At 39.7% G+C, this 21046-nt stretch overlaps 2 protein-coding genes and 1 long non-coding RNA gene across 3 annotated transcripts; 1 reads left to right on the top strand and 2 right to left on the bottom strand.

The window, feature by feature from the left end:
* Positions 1 to 197: 197 nt before the first annotated feature.
* Positions 198 to 1340, bottom strand: LOC139946253 (beta-1,3-galactosyl-O-glycosyl-glycoprotein beta-1,6-N-acetylglucosaminyltransferase-like). Its single transcript, XM_071943874.1, has one exon. It carries the CDS (start codon positions 1338 to 1340, stop codon positions 198 to 200), a length of 1143 nt encoding a protein of 380 aa, XP_071799975.1.
* A 1803-nt stretch (positions 1341 to 3143) lies between these two features.
* On the top strand, positions 3144 to 16829 carry LOC139946554 (dehydrogenase/reductase SDR family member 12-like). The gene is made up of 8 exons (XM_071944250.1): positions 3144 to 3324; positions 8762 to 8895; positions 9636 to 9712; positions 11541 to 11636; positions 13316 to 13459; positions 13739 to 13846; positions 14302 to 14539; positions 14687 to 16829. The coding sequence occupies exons 1-8, from the start codon at positions 3302 to 3304 to the stop codon at positions 14803 to 14805; spliced, it is 939 nt and encodes a 312-aa protein (XP_071800351.1). The 5' UTR covers positions 3144 to 3301; the 3' UTR covers positions 14806 to 16829.
* On the bottom strand, positions 5169 to 7766 carry LOC139946093 (uncharacterized). The gene is made up of 2 exons (XR_011787202.1): positions 7364 to 7766; positions 5169 to 6716 (listed from the first exon to the last, which is right to left on the bottom strand). It is a non-coding gene; the product is annotated as an uncharacterized lncRNA (long non-coding RNA).
* Positions 16830 to 21046: the final 4217 nt, after the last annotated feature.

Here is a 21046-nt window from a genome sequence, read left to right as displayed (position 1 = left end):
TAGGCAAGGGGTATTTTGTTCTGGATGAGCATGTATCAAAAGCCAAACGGCTAATCTACCAGAGTTTTAGAAGGAAAAAAAAATCGAAGTTTTGTTGTCAGAAAATATATTCGGTTTGTTATCTAGTGGCTGAGGGGAGTAATGCGAATATTTTGGAACAATTGGCATTTCACATTGGTTGATAACGGGAACCTTGTTTAGTTTGGTGCACCCGGATGCAGAGTTCGAAACTCGAAAGCCTCCTCTATGCACTGCAGCGCGATTGGATCGAACGCATAGTCAAATTTATTCGCAAAAAGATGTTTCACTTTTGTTAGATGTTGCGTATATCCCATGCTGAAAACACACACCATTCTGATCATTTTCCCGCGACACCTTGGATAAGGCGATTTACCGTACCACCGAATGAAACGGATGACCGAGCCGCCCGGTGGCTGGTACCGTCCACCTGGAGTTCCGGCTACCTGCTGAAGTGACGCCCAGTAGGTCTCGTCCGGACTGTACGTACCGTTGGTCCACTCCAAAAAATCTATGGCAGTCTGATTTGTCAGGACGTAGTGCACGAAAGCCCGCGTGGCAATGTAATAAGCTATACCCGTCCTCAGGTGTATGTTGTGAGGAGCAGAGGGTTTACGCTCCTCGGTCCTATGGGGTCCTCCTGGTTTATCAACATAACGGTATGTCGTGTGGAGCCGCTTCCCGCCCGATGGCTCACTTCCCGAGATATCATTATGTCCGTTGTACGATTTCAACTTTCTCACAATCTCCAGGTTGGATTTCAAGGGGAAGTCTTGACCACATAAATTGATGACGTACTTCCAGGCATAACCAGAAGCCCTTTGTCCAATCAGGTCTCTCATACAGTTCACATCTGCCAATAGCCTCGTGTATCCCGCGTAAATTACACTCGCTGTCCTCGAAGCAACGAACACATTTTCGAAACAATCCGCGAGCCCCTTGATGGCGCTTTTAAAATCGTCCTGTGCTTTCCGATCCGGGTGTATGCAGTAAATATTTTGGGGTTGATAGATCGCCTTCAATAGCCGTTCCACTTGGGCGGAACCGCGATGGACTACGATGATATAAGCCACGGGGAAGTCGGCTTCTTCCACAGACGTGGGTTGTCTCCGGTAGTGTCTAGCTCTCTTGAATACATCACAGTCATGCGTCCATGACCGTACCTCGTTATCCGATGGCATGAACGGATCTGTCGGTCGCTTGGGATCGAGGCGCCAAACATTAAGCAGTCTGACCGAACGTCGGATCTCCTCCTTGTTCCCCTGTAGTATTTTAGTACAATTGATGTCCCATTTCTTGTGGAATGAAGGCAGAACAACCATCCCTTTTGACACATCCTCGTTCTTTCCTCTAGAATCCAGAGTAAGCCTGTGTGATAAATTTGAGTACCGAGGCACACTGAGCATCAAGGGCGCTCGCCTGCACTCAGTCCGGTTGTTTTGGTTACAAAATACATGCATTCCACCAGGCTCATATGTTAAAATAATGCAACTCAACTCCATGCAAAGGAATAAAATAAGCCCTAAAAGAAAGCATCTCCACCCTTTGGTATAACATCCATCCGGAGTGGTCTTACTCTTTTGTAAATTCCCCGGCATTCTGAAGAAGAAAAATCCGTGTGATGCTAACGAAAAACAATTTCAAAAATGCACTTTAGGCGAACTGCTCCATCCTGTCACTAGTTCCTTTCACTCGGACTACGTCATTGTGTTTTCGATTGGTCCATAAATCCATTGATTGGATTGAGTTCAATTGTTTTCAGATTCATGGCAGCCTATAATACAAACTAGTATGGAACCATAGAAAACTGGGCTATTATTGTGTGTCTGATGCCATATTAATAACAGCTGGCATCTGATTTTGGTGTTTTTGGTGTTTTTTTTTATTGTGCTGAGGTGGTTAGGACTGTCCTTTAATGGAATCGATTTTACTGCAGTTAAAGGAACACGTTGCATTGGATCGGAAGAGTTTGTCTTTGAAGAGTGTTTGTAACCGTTTGGTATAAAATGCATTATGATTAGAAAGATTTTTTAAAGTAGAATTTAATGATCCACACAAGTATCACTCGTAATTATGTGGTTTTCCTTTCTTCCGCCAAACGGATCCACGCACTTTACTGCATGCAACCGCTCGCTGACAGTGATTTTATGGTGTCAGAACTTAACGAACAAAATAGTTGAAGAGTAGAACTGTTGTTTTATTTGTCATTCCTTTCTGCCCGACTGTTGGTGGTGAAAAACTTTCACGATAGTAAGGGCCTCGCATCTGTACACCAATGAGCTGTTGTTTACCAATAGTAAGTACACAGATAGTGGTACAACGTTTGTTTATAAGGCAGATGACGTAGAATAATGCAACATAAAAATAATGATTATGAGCTTATGCTATACATGTTGGTACGCTTGTTAATATTGCTGTATAATATGCTGAGTTGATTTTTTCTTTATGCCGTGTATCATCTGCACAACCTCCATCGGACAAATTGCGCAGGTCTTTGGTCACTTAAAAAAAAGAGTCCACCACGGAGAACGAGAGAAAATAGATCTCGCGTTCCATAGATCTCCAACTCTTGTATGTTATGCACCAGTCCCCCCCCCCTCCATCTTAGACCGATCCATTAAGCTCCGCCCCATTGCGTATTGACCAATTACAACGCAACGAAGGTCCGACACATAAGGTCCGACATGCGTTCGCGTATGCTTGGCGCGCACGGCAGAGTGTGCAGAAAGGCATGGGAGAGGTGCACGTGTTCTTGCTCACACGTGCGTCGTGGGCGGAGCCTAATGGATCGGTCTAATGGACCGATCCGGCCTGTCAATCAAACTGTGCGCGTTCACCCATTTTGACCAATCACAGCAATGATTGTGGTCGGACAAACTCGGTCCTGCGCGCGTATATTTGGCACGCGCGGCAGAATCGTGCCGAATGTCATTGGGAGTGTTCGTACACGTGTCTTGCTCACGTGCGCGGTGGGCGGAGCTTAGTGGAAAGCCGGAACGGTCCATATAAATCCAACATACCAGTACTTTCGTACATCCCAGTACTTCGTGCATACCAGCAATAGATTTGTTAATAATGGAATGTTTTTGGAGCTTCTTGTGTTGCGTAGAATTAAAACCCTTATGAGTTTTTGTTTACCGACACTTCCGTAGTACCAGCAAACAAATTTGCATTTATAGACACGGAGCTCCGTTGTAGTTAAAAGAAATTACAACATTTAAACCTACCACATTACTTCGTTGGAGACCGTTTGACATTGACTTGCTGCGCACTGGATGTCGTAATGGAAAAACTCACAGATTTCAAGTAAGTGAAGTCATGCAGGCATAATCTGCTTAATTTGGGGGGAAATGGTCCCTTGATGGATTACTATCTCCCTTTTAAATGCTGTGGACACTATTGGTAATTACTCAAAAAAAATTATCATCATGAAAACCTTTCTTGATTACGAGTAATGGGGAGAGGTTGATAGTATAAAACATTGTGAGAAACGGCTCCCCCGAAGTAACGTAGTTTTCGAGAAAGAAATAATTTTCCACGAATTTGATTTCGAGACCTCAAGTTTAGAATTTGAGGGCTCGAAATCAAGCATCTGAAAGCACTCAAGTTCGTGTGACAAGGGTGTTTTTTCTTTCATAGTTATCTCGCAACTCCAACGACCAATTGTGCTCACATTTTCACAGGTTTGTTATTTTGTGCATATGTTGAGATACACCAAGTGAGAAGACTGGTCTTTGACATTTTACCAATAGTGTCCAATCTGTCTTTAAGTAAATTTAATATAAAAGAAATTGTGTTTCTTCTGACAGCTGTTGTGTGAGGTCTCGACGTTTCGAACAAAACTGTGTTTGTCTTCAGGAGAAGATACCGGTATTTTTTAAATGTTTTGTTTATGGTTCCACTTAGTCTTGGCCCAAGACGATGGTGCTTGATTCTGGATAGTGTACTACGCGCGGTTGAATCGCCAAAGCGCGCCCGCCATGGTATGATTTAGTTACGTGGACGTCTCGAAATCTAGACTACACTCTGCAAGCTACCATCGTCTTGGCAATCCAGCAGCGCTGCGTGCACTGTGGGCGTTGCCGTATTATGTAAATAAGGCCGTTGTCGAGGTTGTGTAATGCATATTCAATATGTGAACAACATGGCAGCGCCCAGCAGCATGAAATGAAGTCGGGCCACGGTCGGACGTACGTACGTACGGACGGGACGAACGAGTGATACTATAGAATGGTTTGCCTAGCCATACTAAACGAACGCAATGCAGGGATTTAAATTCTACATCCCCTTTTCCCAGAAAACCAAATAATAATAATTGTCGTTATTCTGAAGAATAGCTGACTACAGAATGTCTGAGAGAAAACTGACTAAGGAGGAATTAAGAAACAAAATGCTTGCATCTTCGTTACGTGTCGTGTTTGTTTTATGGTTTTATACTTCCCGAATGATTTGTCGTGGGCAGATCACATGAACCACAGACAGACGAACTACCCGCAGTGCATATATTATACCATGGAGGTACCTCCATGATTATACTCACATGGAGGTAGAAACCTCCATGATACTACCGTATATAGTAGTTTTACTACAGCAAACACTATTCACTGTACATGTACAATTTATTGTCGTTCAGGCATCGACTCATATGACTTTGCACATGTATTAAACTTTAGGGCTACTAATTGTGTCACAATCACATGAATACCTAATAGTCAGTATAATAGATGTTAAATTTGCATCGGGGATAAAGAATATTAATTTATTTTTTTTTTTTTACCAATACACCGATGTGTGTTAGCACTGTATACTCAGTACTTTCCCGAGTCCTGTGAAAAAATATCACAGGCATGTTACTCGGGTGGGATTCGAACCCACGACCCTTGCAGTGGGGGAACCCACGACCCCCCTGCTCTAGAATCGCAAGGGTCGTGGGTTCGAATCCCACCCGAGTAACATGCCTGTGATATTTTTTCACAGGACTCGGGAAAGTACTGAGTATACAGTGCTAACACACATCGGTGTATGGGTAAAATAAAAAAATAAAAAAATTAATAGTCAGTATGTTATAATTAACAATGATGTATTGTGTCTAAAAACAATTGATACAGTTTAATTAAAAATATTTCTAAATAAAGGCCAACACAAATTACTTGTTCATAAAATTGATTTCTTTATTGCCAAACACAAATTCTTCACAGAGCAGTGGCTATTAAAATGATCAGGTTTGTAAACAGGCTATAACAACGATACCCCACAATTGAAGCCTGAGCGACTAGTGAAATTTGCTTCTCAACTATTCGTGCCTCAAATAGTCGCAACTTCAACACACTAGTCATTTTTCATGCCCCAAAATGCATTGCGACGTATTATTTGCTGCAGGTGCAATAGAGTAAAACACACGCTGAAAGGATTTAAGGATTGTGTCACTTTATGTCTAGGGCTGGGCGACTAGTGCGACACAGTGTCAAACTTGTCGCACAGTCGAGATTATTAAAATCACTAGTCGTGTTGCGACTACTTTTTTTAATTCCTAATTGAATAATCGTGTACTACAAAAATAGTAACAACTTCCTGTTTGGTGAACTGTCTATTGTATCGCTCACGACTATTCATGGCAACATAATTTACTTACGAAACACAGTCAGTAACACCAGTGACAATCCTTCAATCCTCTAAGCACGAAATTTACCATATTGCCCCTGCGGCAAACAAGTCGTGACTAGTGTCGTAGTCATGACTTTTTGAGGTGTGACTAGTCGAGTAGTAACTTACACTAGTGGCCCAGGCTTACTGATGTCTGGTTGTGTTTCATAGGTAAATTATGTTGTCATGAAAAGTCGTGACTGTGAGCGACACAATTTTTTCAGCAAGCAGGAATAGTCGCAACTATTTTAGTTGTTGTGGTGGCTCGATTTACGGAGTAGGTGAATAATGGCAGTCGCAACTCGACTAAGCAATAACTAGTTGCGATTTCGACATCAATCGTAGTGCGTACCACTAGTCGCCAATCACAGGCTTTCCGACAGCAGCATTTAAAGTGCACAGGTATCACAGCAGTTATACACAATACTGTTTGTACTATGTACTTGTGTGAGCGGCTGAGCCTACAACCACTCTTCTACATTGTGGGGTGCAATGCAGTTTTCATCTAATTCTCTGTGTCTTAGATAGTTTATGGCAGTTGAAAGACCATGTTGCTCATCTCGCCCAATTGGTGTTCAAAATAATGACAAACATCAACCCCAGTCCAAAAGCATCGGTTGCTAAGAGTATGCACACAGTTCCCACAGTGTTGAAAAAGCTATGTAAACTCATCTTGAAAGTCAATCTCTGTATTGGTATGGTATGATACATGTCGACAATAAATTGTGATACAGTGGTGGAACTTTGCAGCAAAATGTAGAGTACAGTTCTTCACATACGTCTTTCTTGATTCAGTTAATATGATGTTCCATCTTTTCCTTTTCTCTTGAGACTTCCTCTGCAAAACAGCAAAATATCTCTTCCACAATTATATACGCTTGAATCTTGATTCTGATGTCACAGATTTGTCTCTCTTGAATCAAGAACTCCATTCCTTAATTGCAGAGCAGTCGACTACCCATTCATCTGACAAGACGAGGCCTAAAAAGTATCAGTACTCCAAGGTGGGCATGCAGCAGTTCTCTAAAAGCAGACTCCTTTCCTGGAAATGTGCCCTATCAGAAGAATGAAACAAACACAAATCATAGAATAAGTTCAGTGATTATATTGGGTCTCATTGTGCTAAACTTTTTCTGCATCAAGCTTAATGTAAAATGTATATCTGTTTTGATTATTAATATTATACCGTTGACCAGCGAGGGTTACGATCATCAATCAACCCAACTATAGCAATTGCAAACAAGTGTTAATTGCTTGTGCACAGAAGAAAAATGTAAGTTAAAAAAAAAAAATGTCAGCCAATGAGCCATTTTCAAATCGAGGGATATGTATCTGTGTGCATTGAAGTGTTGGTGACTCAAGTCAGACAAATCCAATCTCACATAAAGCTGGGCTATGTTCGTTCCAAACCGAAACAAAACCAAGGAGTAGGCTCATACTTCCTTTGAATGCGAATGCGAAGTGGATTTTGGTGAGGCAATACTTTTACGAGCTGCCCTTCCATAAGTGAGACACAAGAAAATTGTGCTTCGCATGATGAAATAGCACTGCTATTTAGCAGGAAGGAGGTCTACCTACATAAATAACAACAAGTTTTGAAGTATTCAAACATGACAAACAATGACTACTTACAAATGTATGACTTTACGTTTTCTAATTCTATACAGATTCGATCAATATAAACAAGATTCTCTTCACTCACCACTTTGTGACACTGACAGTTACATAATGACTTGGGATCCATGACTTGCTCAGTTGCAAACGTTAGTCGTATGTGGTATCATGCTCTAGTTCCCTATAGTTTATTCACACCCGGACATCCTACCTCCATGGTCCAACTGCTGCCTGCATGCAGCAGACGAAGCACACGAGAACTGACGGAGTTTATCGCAAAACCAGACCGTCCGCAGAGAGGACACTAGCTGGTATATTTTGACATAGTCGTTCATTAATTGCCATCTAGATAGCAGATCAATATAGCTTCGGCTCACTTGTTCATCTTTAGCATTCATAATCGTGAATATTTCCTATTTTCTTACGATTTTTCCTCCACGACAAACACGGAGCTGCCAATGCCGTGTAATCATAACATGAATGACCCCGGGGTCAACATTTATTACAACGATCGCACGCTGATTGGTCCTACACAAAGCTGTAGAAGAAAACAATGAAAAAGTTAACACAGCGCTGCAGGATTGCCAAGACGATGGTAGCTTGCAGAGTGTAGTCTAGATTTCGAGCCGTCCACGTAACTAAATCATACCGTGGCGGACGCGCTTTGGCGATTCAACCGCGCGTAGTACACTATCCAGAATCAAGCACCATCGTCTTGGGCCAAGACTAGGTTCCACTCTGATAATAATTTAAAGGCAAAGTATAACTTTTTGCTATACACAATTGAATTAATATGTGAAAAATTGATTTTAAAAGTAGTCATGTTTTTGAGATACCACCGAAAATCTATTAATTATTATCAACGCAGAAATAAATAACCGGTAACAGAAATTCACAATCTTGGATTAGCGTACACCCAAATTAGGAGTAAGAAAACTATCATTTTTAAAAATATAAAACCACGTAACTTTGGAGTGAATTTTTCTATTTACAAAATGGTTGATACAATCAAACGCTGCTGTAGGCTTGTCAAAAAGGTTTTCTAATTTCCATTTATTTTAAACGTAAACGCACTGGACATGCTTGGTAATATTTAAAAACCAGTGTTCTTACTTGGTGTCCCAACATGCATACAATTACAAACCTGTGAAATTTGGGGCTCAATTGGTCATCAAGTTGCAAGAAAATAATGAAAGAAAAAAAAACCTATTTGTTACAAAATTTTGTGTGCCTTGTGCATAATAAAAGGCTTCAGCAGAAGTCTTCTTACGTGAAAAATTGCCTCTTCCTCAAAAACTATACTCTAAAGGGAACCATGTCACAATGTGTTATGTATCAATAGCTCTCCATGCCTTGCTCGTTATAACCACAAGTAAGTTTTGATGCTAAAACAACTATTTCGACTATAAAACGGCTTTCAGTCCTCAATTGTCTTTGCGTCCCATTTTTATCCCCCTCTTGTTTCTTTTCATTTCTTTCCAAAAAGGCCTGGATTTCTGGCTGCTTCAAAGAACTTTGACGAAAATGACTTGAAAGTTGATTTGTCTGGCAAATCATTTATGTTGACCGGAGCAAACACAGGCATTGGGAAAAGCGTAACTATGGAACTTGCTAAACGAGGTAAGCCCTGGGAAGATGGACAACGTCCATGGAAAGGGAGGATTTTGTTGTACACTTTGTGTAATATACCTCATCATGTAGATCAATTTACCATTCCAACAGCTTTATTATCCAATCTACACCACAGATCTCCCTACCCTCATCACTACAACCCGTTCCCTTCGCTCACAACACCAACATCTCCTTCAAATTCAAAGATTCAACACACAATACTACGGAAACCAGTCATTTATAGCGTCTGTTCCTACTCTCATGGAACAATCTCCCACATCACATTCGTTCAATCACCTCATTTAAAATATACAAAAGGGCCCTGAGGTGACCCACCTTTTCTCTGAACAGCATTAATTCAGTTAGTTGTACATCATTCACTAGGTTATTTATTTGAGTTATTTGTAAAGCACTTAGAGATACTTTATATTAGGTAATATATAAATCGCATTTATTATTAAAAATATTACTATTATTATTATTATTCCACATACTGTTATTATTATTCCACATACTGTTGTTATTATTCCACATACTGTTCCATTTCGATCTCATTGAGTGGTGCATGCACCCCCCCACTCCTACAATCTAGACTTTTAAAAGAAAAATTTCCATTTCTATCTTTAGCTCCTCAGAGTTTTATTTCATATAAAATAAATAATTTCGCTTGCAGCCTAGCCCCTTACCAAGAGTGTCTTTTAGCCTTGTTTGAAGCGAACATGCATTAAAAAAAATGCTTGAATTTTCAGGTGGCACAGTCCATATGCTTTGCCAGTATGCGGACGAGGAAACGAGGAAAGAGGTTGTTGAGAAAACTGGGAACGAGGTGAGTGATCCGCAGTCGATTAGTGATTAGCGAAACTTACATTTTTCGAGTTTATAACAGTCACTAGTATACAAAGATTGACTGCTTCGAGTGGCATAGTAAAACTAGTCACTCGAGGTGATCCCCGGAGCAGCCTATCTTCCCGAGGCGAAGAGGCTGCTCCGGGGATCACAGAGAGTGACTAGTTTTACTATGCCACGAGACAAAGCAGTCAATATTTGTTTTATAACACCCCTTCCTTTGATTCTATCTGTATACTTTAATACAAATTAATTCACACAACGCCTTTATTCTTCGTTGTTCATGTGATCCACTATCTCCAACGTTGTGTTGCGTACAGAACAGTACTGTTGAACAATTCTTTCGACGTATTTTATGCTGGTTTTAGTGTTCTTTGAAGCTGCTGAGTCGGTAACATCTCGTAATTCATCTTCAGTAAGTAAAACAAATCGCGGACGGGGCTCATTGTCCTCCATTTTCCTGGTAGAATCGTCAAAAATATTTACGTACGTCGCGCACAATCAATCGTTAAACAAGAACTTTAAAATCTTACGTTGAAACAACGAGTTTTGACATAATAAGAGGGTACAAGACTACTGCTGTTACGTTCGTTCTCTAAACCGTATTTCAAATGCACATAATGTTGTTCATACACCGGATTCGAGGTTGTCAAGCAGCACGTTTAAGTCAATGGTAGTCAATGTAGTCTGGGTACCAGGGTTTCCATGCACTAGTACATCGGTTGCTATTAGGCTATCGTTCAATAGTCCATTGAGTAGTTACTTTGGTCGGTGAACATGTACAAGAGTAAAAATACACAACACCATGTGACACGCTCTCGGCCAATCAACAGATAGAATCAAAGGAATGGGTGTTATAATAGCCTCCGTTTTGTGCACAATAAAGAAGTAAATTCACGCAAGCAAATAAGATTTGTTTTAACATAAAAGTTAGTTGTCAGATTTCTTTACTTTCCTGTCAGAAAACAAAACAAAAACATTGGCGTTCAAAATGACATAAAACACTGTTTGATGACTTGAATGCTTTATCAGTTTAATGTATCTTCCTTAAATTTAATTTCAGTTCATCGACATTTTGGGTTGACAATACTTGTTATTTCTTTGTTGGGGGATGGGGGAATACAACAATGGGGCACCAGAATAAAAACATTAATTTGCCGCTCAAAATAGCATTTCGTGGCACTGCAAAGTCGTGCCGCCTGAGTGAGCATGACTTCCATCACGTGGCTGTTTTATTATTATCCATCAGCATATAAAACTTGATGTGTTTTTTAACGCCTATACGTCATACCAGCAAAGACTGGTGTACAACCAAGGTGGCTGTAAAATAAAACTCGCTGTTGTTTTGTTTTAACGCCAAGTGTCATACCAGCACCGGCATAAAGGTGCAGGGTTTTTTTTTTTTTTTTTTTTTTTTTTTTTTTTTGGGGGGGGGGGGGCTGAAAAATAGACTCTAAAGTAAGTTTTCCATCTGGTTATATGAAAGAGCGGTGACTAAAAAAACATAGCCAAGGACATAATTATGTAGGCCTAGAGCTGGGAGCTTTCGAAAATGTGGGAGGGGTAGGAAGCCAGACCGCCGCGTACCTTTTGTCATTCAGGTTCTTTAATAGTCTGTACACCACTGCCTATAACGGGTCATGTTATCTGGGTTTTTCTTCTTCAGTAATTCAAACGCTTCAATACCCTGTACGATCTTTTCCCCTCATTTTTTAACTTCTAAATTTGCTAAGTTCCGATATTATCATTAATGAAGAAAGTGTGTTTCTTTCCCTTTATTGTTTACACATTCTTATTTCCTGTCCCAGAACATACATCTACACGTACTGGAGCTATCCAAGCCCAGAGAGGTCTACGAATTTGCAACAAAGTTCGCGAAGGACTGGAAGGAGCTTCATGTTTTGGTATGGAATGGTCTTAATTTGATCACTTTTGACATGGCGCCGGCTGATCTGCATAAGTTTGCATATTCATTAGATGGGCAAGTCTGGCCTGTCTGAAGAGTTATGAATATGCATGACGTGACGTCGCGTGTACTAGGTCGTGACGTTGCAAGTAGCTTCACATGGTACACATTATTGATTGGCTGAGCGTCGCAAGTTACCCGACGTCATCTTTATGCATATCCATGAGGCGCCCGACATCTCACGATCGCCAGGCAGCGGGTCATAAACAAGATGGCATTCCCCACAGTAAACGACAAACTTTGTTTTACCATAGAGTGGTCCTTTCTCTGTGGTTTTACCATGTTCAAATCAGTAGGATTTGAAACTTTGCATGGTGGAAATACGATATAGAAAGGTTTGCGGTAACACCATGTAATGACTATATTTTCTCAAGAAGACGATCAGAGCATACTGATCGAAACGCCGAGTTGAAACCAACGGTTCTTTTCAGAACCACCCCAACTCATTAGAGATAGTCATTACATGGTGTTACCGCAAACCTCTCTATATCATGTTCAAATCATCACATTTGGACAAAGTCATCATTTTGGTGAGCCCTGTCATGTTAATGTAAGGAATAAAATGAAGTCGTAGTAGGCCTATGTGATTTGTATAAAGTGGGAGAAATTTGCAGTCAAAGTAGTTTACGACTTGATTGTACTTTACAAACATAGCGTTTTAGACATGTATAGATGGTGGGCTTTAACGGCCGTTTGTCCATTGGGTTGAGTAACGTACGTAGAAGAACCCAGTGCACTAATCGAAAAGAGAATTCGCCCCGGTGTTCCAAGTTTTATTGGCCGCATATTGCGCCACAGCTAGCACCTTGTAAACCATTACAAAGTGCTGTGTAAAAAAAGAGAAGGTCTCAAACGCAGTCCCACATATACTTTGCAGGAAACTACTGAATGTTGAAGCACCTTCAGCATAATTAAGTGACTATTCAACTATTTTGTTAGTTTAAAGGGGCCTGTCATGAAAAAGCCCTGTTTACATGTGAGGTTGCACTCTGAGGTTGCGTGCAGCATTACTATGGGTGAAAGTTCACAATTCCATGTACATGGCCTGTTTGATCATGACGACACAGGCCCCTTAAAGGGGTTTGGATACTTTTTGTATGACACAAAACGAAATGTCCACTGTCTCACCTTAACTCACAAGGTCTGAAGATAATGATGGTAGAAATCTGCCCTTAAAATCTGGATTGCTGAGGTGCTGTTGTTTTGATAAATTAGTAAAACAATGTCACGGAAATAATGTTCGTCACATGAGAGAGCATACAACGTATTTACCAGTTCTGGTATTTAAATATCAATACGGGTTGATACAGTGTACCTGCTGAAATGATTTTCGTCGCATGAGTCGAAAATTATTTTCATGACATTATTTTACTAATTTCTCAAAAACTACACCACATCACAGCAATTAATATTTTAAGAGAAGCTTTCTACCATCATTATCTTTGAACCAAAGGTCAATTCAAATAATGTGTGGAAATTGTGGGTTTTTTTCTACAAAGAGTAACAAAACTCTAACAAAATGTGTAATTATTACTAAAACCCTACAAAGAAGTGATTCTGTGTTTTTCTATAGGCAATGCCATTTTATTGTTTTTGTTTAATTATCGTGTTATTAAGGTGAACAATGCTGCAGATATAGTATATACAAGAGAGATTACGGACTTCGGTTTTGAACAAAACTTTGCAATAAATACCATGGGGCCGTACCTCCTTACGAAGACTCTGCTACCGACCATCAACAAGACGCCTGGATCACGAGTGGTGAGTACTCGACGTAAAATATTACGCCTGAACAACGTTTGACGTAACACTTTGAGGCTCGAACAAATACACATGGACAAGTACAAGCTAAATTATTAACCAGTTACGTTTCAACGAACGGCCTTTGCCCATCAGTTTTTAAGTTTTCTTTAAACACATGTGTCATTTTTATAAGGGAATGACAAGTTTGTAAAACAAAAATAAAATCCTTGGAAAAAATAACAGATTCTTATTTGGTGTTATAGGTAAAAATAAAAGTACTGTTCACATTTTTGACAGATCATGGTTTCTACAGGCGGTGTCTACCCAGAAAAACTAAATCTCTCCGATCTTAACAACGAACACATGGAACCATTCGATGGACACGATTGCTATACACGTAGCAAGGTATACAGTTTCATTCTCATGTATTTGTTTACCTATTTATACCGGGGACAACCGTTTATTTCTTTAGGACATGTAAAACGATTCTATAATTTTTGGAATACAGTTACAGTTGTCACAGAGTATAGAATAATTATTCACTTTCGAAGAAGTTCCATTGACAACTGACTGATATTTCTTGCAAAATAAAATCTTGATTTTTTTTTCTTCATTTTTGTCCCTTGACACAATAATTACGTTTGTCGGTCATTTCATTTTTAGTGTGAAAGTTGTTGCAAGAAAAAGATTTACGATTCAATACAACCCCAATCTATAGACCCCTACATTGACCGCCGTCTCTCACGAAACGTGCACACGTGCAGCCATCATTGGCTGAGAGTCGTGCGTAGCGCGCACACGAGTGCACTTTTCCAAAATGGCGGTTAATGACGTAATGTACATTTCATCCATACATGCAGCGTCAGCAACTGATCATGACTGAAATGTGGGTCAAAGAGTATCCGAACGTGCACTTCTCGGCAATGCGTCCTGGGATAACGGACACGCCATTGTTGTACAAATTCCTGGGGCTTCGAGTGATTGAGAGGGCCCGTGGAAAGGGCAAACTGCGCGCACCGGAACAGGGTGCGGATACCGTCGTGTGGCTGTGTGTTGCAGAGAAGGTCGCTCAACAACCAAGTGCGCAGTTTTATTTGGGTGCGTATCTATATATTACCGCCCCCCCCCCCCCCCCCCCCCATCTAAATTCCATTTCATACCCATACCTTCACCTTATAAAATTTTCGAATTTTTGATAGACACCCTGTTTTTCTTAATGTCTTTACTTTTCTCATATTATTACAGATCGTTCGGTCATTTCTATGCATAAACCTGAACTGGACACGGACTCCCCATTGGAAGAGAAACAACAACTCATGCGCACTCTGGAAAAACTGGCTGATGACGTCAGAAGAGATGCATAGGTCAAAGGTCATTGATGCAAAATGTCGGGTTTGTTTCTGACACTTATTGATCTTTCTGCCTCCTTTGGCACTATTGATTATGACGTCCTTCTTGTATCTGTGTCAAAGTATCTTCTCTAAGATGGGGCACAATAATAGTTTTTAAGTTTTAGTGATACAACGGTACAACAATTTGAGGTCGTGTAAAGATTATAGGGTTGTTTTGATTCTGTGTCTGTTTGACTCTTTTCTGTTTCGTTTTGGCTGACTAGAGTCCGGGTCAAACTGACCCAAAAGTGGTCAGGCTCCACGTGATTGTACAACTTGTTTAAAGGCACTGGACACTATAGGTAATTACTCAAAATAAGTTTTACCATTAAAACTACGAGAGGTGTTGATAGTATAAAACATTTTGAGAAATGGCTCCCTCTGAAGTAACGTATTTTTTGAGAAAGAAGTCAATTAGTTCTAACTAAAATAATTGAAATGAATTCGAGACCACAGCTCAGGCCTCGATTTCAAGCATCTGAAAGCACACAACTTAAAGACAGTGAACACTATTGGTAACTGTCAAAGACCAGTCATCTCACTTGCTGTATCTCAACATATGCATAAAATAACAAACCTGTGAAAATTTGAGCTCAATCGGTCATCGAAGTTGCAAGATAATAATGAAAGAAAAAACACCCTTGTCACACGAAATTGTGTGCTTCCTGATGCTTGATTTCGAGGCCTCAAGTTCTAAATCTGAGGTCTCGAAATCAAATTCGTGGAAAGGTACTTGTTTCTTGAAAACTACATTTCTTCAGAGGGAGCCGTTTCTCACAACGTCTGATACTATCAACCTCTCCCCATTACTCGTTACCAAGTAGGGTTTTATGCAAAACAATGATTGGAGTTATTACCAATAGTGCCCACTGCCTTTAAGTGACAAGGGTGTTTTTTCTTCCATTGTTATCTCGCAACTTCGACGACCAATGTTGAGCTCAACTTTTCACAGGTTTGTTATTTTATGCATATGTTAAGATACAGCAAGTGAGAAGACTGGTTTTTAAACATTTACCAAAGGTGTGCAGTGCCTTTAAACAAGACTCATGTTAAAGAACAAAGTAATTATTAATTTCGTATGCAGTTATATGGTTCTAAAAGCTGTGCATTTACAGAAGAAGAGGTTGTTCTTTGTCATGCGGTGAATTTTATACTTTGAGGTCAGATTAAAGATGGAGATTAAATTTTATATAAAAAGATCTTATACTGTTCGTAAATTAAATTTTATATAATTTTTTTTTATACTGTTCGTACATTTACTTGGTTATTCGGTCGTCACCATCCGAATAAAATAGAACTTAGATTCAAAAGTAGTGTTCACAAAGGTTTTGTTTATAGTACTCTTGGTGAAAGTTTATTGCTGACTAATTATCGGAAAGTCAAATTATCAATCAGTGGAGTTCAGAGATTTCAAAAAACGGACTTTAACGATGTATGCGTAGACTTGAAAAATGACCATTTCGTTTATAATATTGTAGTTCTAGAATACCACATGTAGGTTGTCTGACACTTCGTACCCGTTGCAACTTCGTACTCTTAACACTTCGCACCTTCGGGACACTTCGCATCGTAACAAAAAATCGCCACTTCGTCCAAGGGAATTGTCCAAAGTCACTTCGTACCTTGCAAAAGGTACGGAGTGTCCACGGTACGAAGTGGCACAGGTAGGATGTGTCTTGACACCTACATGTATATAACACTAATGGCATCCTCTCTAAATATAAACGTCAAATCTAAAAAGAATCTAGACTGGGTTTACGGTCTGTTACTTTTCATACAATGTCAACAGATTTACATTATAAAACTTAAAGTCATCTGGAAGTGGTATTTTGTCAAAATAAAGCTTTTGTCACTAAAATATGTGTTTTGATGAGTGGAATATGAATAAACAATTAACTAAGGTTTACAAAAATTAGTTTACATGTTATTTACAAGTTTGAAAATAAGCCCGACCCGAGAGGGCGCTGTTCGTGACGTCAATCGAGGCGCGATGAATCGCCTGCAGTGCCAACACAAGGTAGTGACGCTTGGCGCAAGCTAAAAACATGCCCTCGAAGTTGAAACAATACCTGATTTTGTTTCACGTTAGGGAAATGCTCCTTTAGGTTCGTTACGTCTTTCAGGTACCTTCTTCGACTTCTCCACTAGTTGGAAATTTTTGGGATGGCGTCATGTTTTAGAAAAGAACTTTTCTCTTCATGTCAAAATGTGTAGTGTATTCCGAATTCTCGAAGCACGGGTGTATGCAGTAAATATTTTGGGGTTGATAGATCGCCTTCAATAGTCGTTCCACTTGGGCGGAACCGCGATGGACTACGATGATATAAGCCATGAGGAAGTCAGCTTCTTCCACAGACGTGGGTTGTCTCCGGCAGTGTCTAGCTCTCTTGAATACATACATCACAGTCATGCGTCCATGACCGTACCTCGTTATCCGATGGCATGAACGGATCTGTCGGTCGCTTGGGATCGAGGCGCCAAACATTAAGCAGTCTGACCGAACGTCGGATCTCCTCCTTGTTTCCCTGTAGTATTTTAGTACAATTGATGTCCCATTTCTTGTGGAATGAAGGCAGAACAACCATCCCTTTTGACACATCCTCGTTCTTTCCTCTAGAATCCAAAGTAAGCCTGTGTGATAAATTTGAGTACCGAGGCACACTGAGCATCAAGGGCGCTCGCCTGCACTCAGTCTGGTTGTTTTGGTTACAAAATACATGCATTCCACCAGGCTTATATGTTAAAATAATGCTACTCAACTCCATGCAAAGGGTCATTCCGTGTCAATTCAACACGCTTTTGGACCTGACCCTCACGAATTTAAATGAAATTCGGTGTGCTGATTGGACTCCCTGAGAAATGCCCAAATCCCAAATTTTATGTAATTCGGATCATTATTTTGGGAGATACGGCTTAACGAACTTTTGACTAATTAGCATGACCTGCTATGTTTGGACAATCATATCTCCAAAAGTAAAACACCTACAGAGATAATACTTACATCTTTCTGAAGCTCTTGACATGGCCCACATTTGATAACATAAAATCAAAAAATTTCCACGCACCACCGAAAAAATACGCAAAAATTTTACCTTTGATCTTGATTTGCGAAAACGCGTATTTTTCAAAATGCGTAATTCTTTTTTTAAATGCAAGTTTAAGATGTAAGCAACAATATTCTGAAAAATTGTGATGGGCACTCTTACATTTTTTTTGTTATGATTTTTTTAACATTGGCTATCAAGGCCAAAACTATAAAAACGCATTGTACATGTACATGTATGTACATGTACATGTACAGTATTATGTGTAGTGATGTGTACATGATACAAGTACATTAGAAGTTCAAAGATAATCATTCACATTTTGAGTTTCACATTTTGATGTATAGTACAAACACAAACTGAATGCATTCCACTAGATCCGGCAAGGATGCACTGCTTCAGCCCAAGTTCAGCAAATTTTCAGCAAAACTTTCAGGAGGATTGTTTCCTTGAAAAGTTCAAACACTTCTTTCAGATTACAAAGAACAAGATGTTTCTGGAGATGTTTCTTCTCACCATCAACAGTAACCGATACAAAGTCTTTCATCCCTGGCATTTGTTTGCTGACGGACTCAAACCAGTAAAAGTCTCTCACAGTTTGCACCATTTTTAATGAAAGAGATTTCCAGCGCTAGGATTTGGAATGGAAAGCATTCCCTGCTAATTCACCAGTTTCTTTGCTTTTCTTGGCATGTAGTTTAATGCTCCAAAAATAAACTGCTATTCTTTTGATACTCCAACTCACTGGTAAGACGGTCAAGACTTGAACTTTTTCACTTTTCTTGGTCAAGGAATGAAATTTTTGTTTCAACTGACTTATCATCTCACTTTCATCATCACCGAACTGTTTTCCTGGAGCAGTTTCCAGTTTCTGCTTAATTGTTGTCTCTATTCTCTTAACTTTGTTTTCCATGTAACTTCCATGAACTTTCTTCTTACTTATGATAGGAGATACACCAAAAATTGTCATAGCGTCATTGATAATGTTAATGTCGGTATTTGGCTGCACAAAAACATCCTGATGTGCAAATGACATTGATGGTGCCTGAACTTCTGGATCACTGCTAGAACTTTCAGTTGTTGAGAGTATTTTCTCAGGCGACAATTCAGATATCTTCTTGCGATAGCCGGTGCATAAACTGTGCTCGAGTGAAATGAAGACTTGGATGCTCCAATATAAACCTTTCTGATACGTGGTCTAAGCCTGCCTATTTTCTTGCTGTGTGATTTAAATGGGTCACAACACATTTTTCTCTATGATCCATCCTCCAGGGAATTGACTTTTAAAGCACTAAATGTGAATACTCTGTACACTGTACATGTACAGTGTACAGAGTATTCACATTGTATTGTATAACATGTTGAGGTATGTCTGATACACAGTGTCTCCTATATTAAATCAAGGGGATGAAATGAATTAGCTCATTAAGTCATGTCATAAAACAGACTTTTGGACTCCACATTATTACCAGGGTGACATGGTTTTTAATGTGCGTGTACACACTACCACACAATACTTTGTACACTGTGTACATTGTGTATGTTGTACAATGCGTTTTTATGGTTTTGGCCTTGATAGCCAATGTTAAAAAAATCATAACAAAAAAACTGTAAGAGTGCCCATCACATTTTTTTCAGAATATTGTTGCTTACATCTTAAACTTGCATTTAAAAAAAGAATTATGCATTTTGAAAAATACGCATTTTCGCAAATCAAGGTCAAAGGTCAAATTTTTGCGTATTTTTTCGGTGGTGTGTGGAAATTTTTTGATTTTATGTTATCAAATGTGGGCCATGTCAAGAGCTTCAAAATGATGTAAATATTATCTCTGTAGGTGTTTTACTTTTGGAGATATGATTGTCCAAACATAGCAGGTCATGCTAATTAGCCGTATCTCCCAAAATAATGATCCGAATTACATAAAATTTGGATTCGGGCATTTCTGAGGGAGTCCAATCAGCACACCGAATTTCATTTAAATCCGTGAGGGTCAGGTCCAAAGCGTGTTGAATTGACACGGAATGACCCCAAAGGAATAAAATAAGCCCTAAAAGAAAGCATCTCCACCCTTTGGTATAACATCCATCCGGAGTGGTCTTACTCTTTTGTAAATTCCCCGGCATTCTGAAGAAGAAAAATCCGTGTGATGCTAACGAAAAACAATTTAAAAAAAAAATGCACTTTAGGCGAACTGCTCCATCCTGTCACTAGTTCCTTTCACTCGAACTACGTCATTGTGTTTTCGATTGGTCCATAAATCCATTGATTGGATTGAGTTCAATTGTTTTCAGATTCATGGCAGCCAGAATACAAACCAGTATGGAACCATAGAAAACTGGGCTATTATTGCGTGTCTGATGCCATATTAATAACAGCTGGCATCTGATTTTGGTGTTTTTGGTTTTTTTTGTTTATTGTGCTGAGGTGGTTAGGACTGTCCTTTGATGGAATCGATTTTACTGCAGTTAAAGGAACACGTTGCATTGGATCGGAAGAGTTTGTCTTTGAAGAGTGTTTGTTACCGTTTGTTATAAAATGCATTATAATTAGAAAGATATTTTTAAAGTAGAATTTAATGATCCACACAAGTATCACTCGAAATTATGTGGTTTTCCTTTCACCTCGTTGACTAACACGGTCGGCCATATATGGGAGTAAATTATTTTTGACTCCCAGATAAATGGCCGACCGTCTTAATTCACAAAGTAAAAGGAAAACCGTGCAATTTCGAGGCAACTTTGTGTGGATCATTGTATTGTATATTAAAACATCTTTCTAACCATAATGGATTTTATAACAAACTGTTACAAACGCTTTTCAAAGACCAACTCAACCGATCACCCAAGGTAACGTGTTCCTTACGTAATGCATCGCTGTGCAGCCCTGTGTGGCAGGAGATTCTGTTACTCGGAGATTCCCCCCCCCCCCCATAATTATGGCAAACTGTGTCTAACCTCTTCTGAGAGCGCCTCTTTTGAGTCATTCTCCTCCAGCCTATTTTAATAGCGAGCTTTCGCAAGGCAACGGGAAGAGCGAGGCGACGGTAACAAAACTCTAAGCGTATTTGATTTCCCAGGGAAGATGAGGCCATCTAGTGAAGCATAGTATGCTGTTCAAAATGTGTCGAGACCTAATCGGCTCTTTTCAGAGCCATCAAAAGAGATTATAA

The sequence above is a fragment of the Asterias amurensis genome, chromosome 13 (assembly GCF_032118995.1).
Source record: "Asterias amurensis chromosome 13, ASM3211899v1".
Taxonomy (NCBI): Eukaryota; Metazoa; Echinodermata; class Asteroidea; order Forcipulatida; family Asteriidae; genus Asterias; species Asterias amurensis.
The sequence above is the reverse complement of the archived record's forward strand: the minus strand, read 5'-3'. Positions and strand labels throughout refer to the sequence as shown.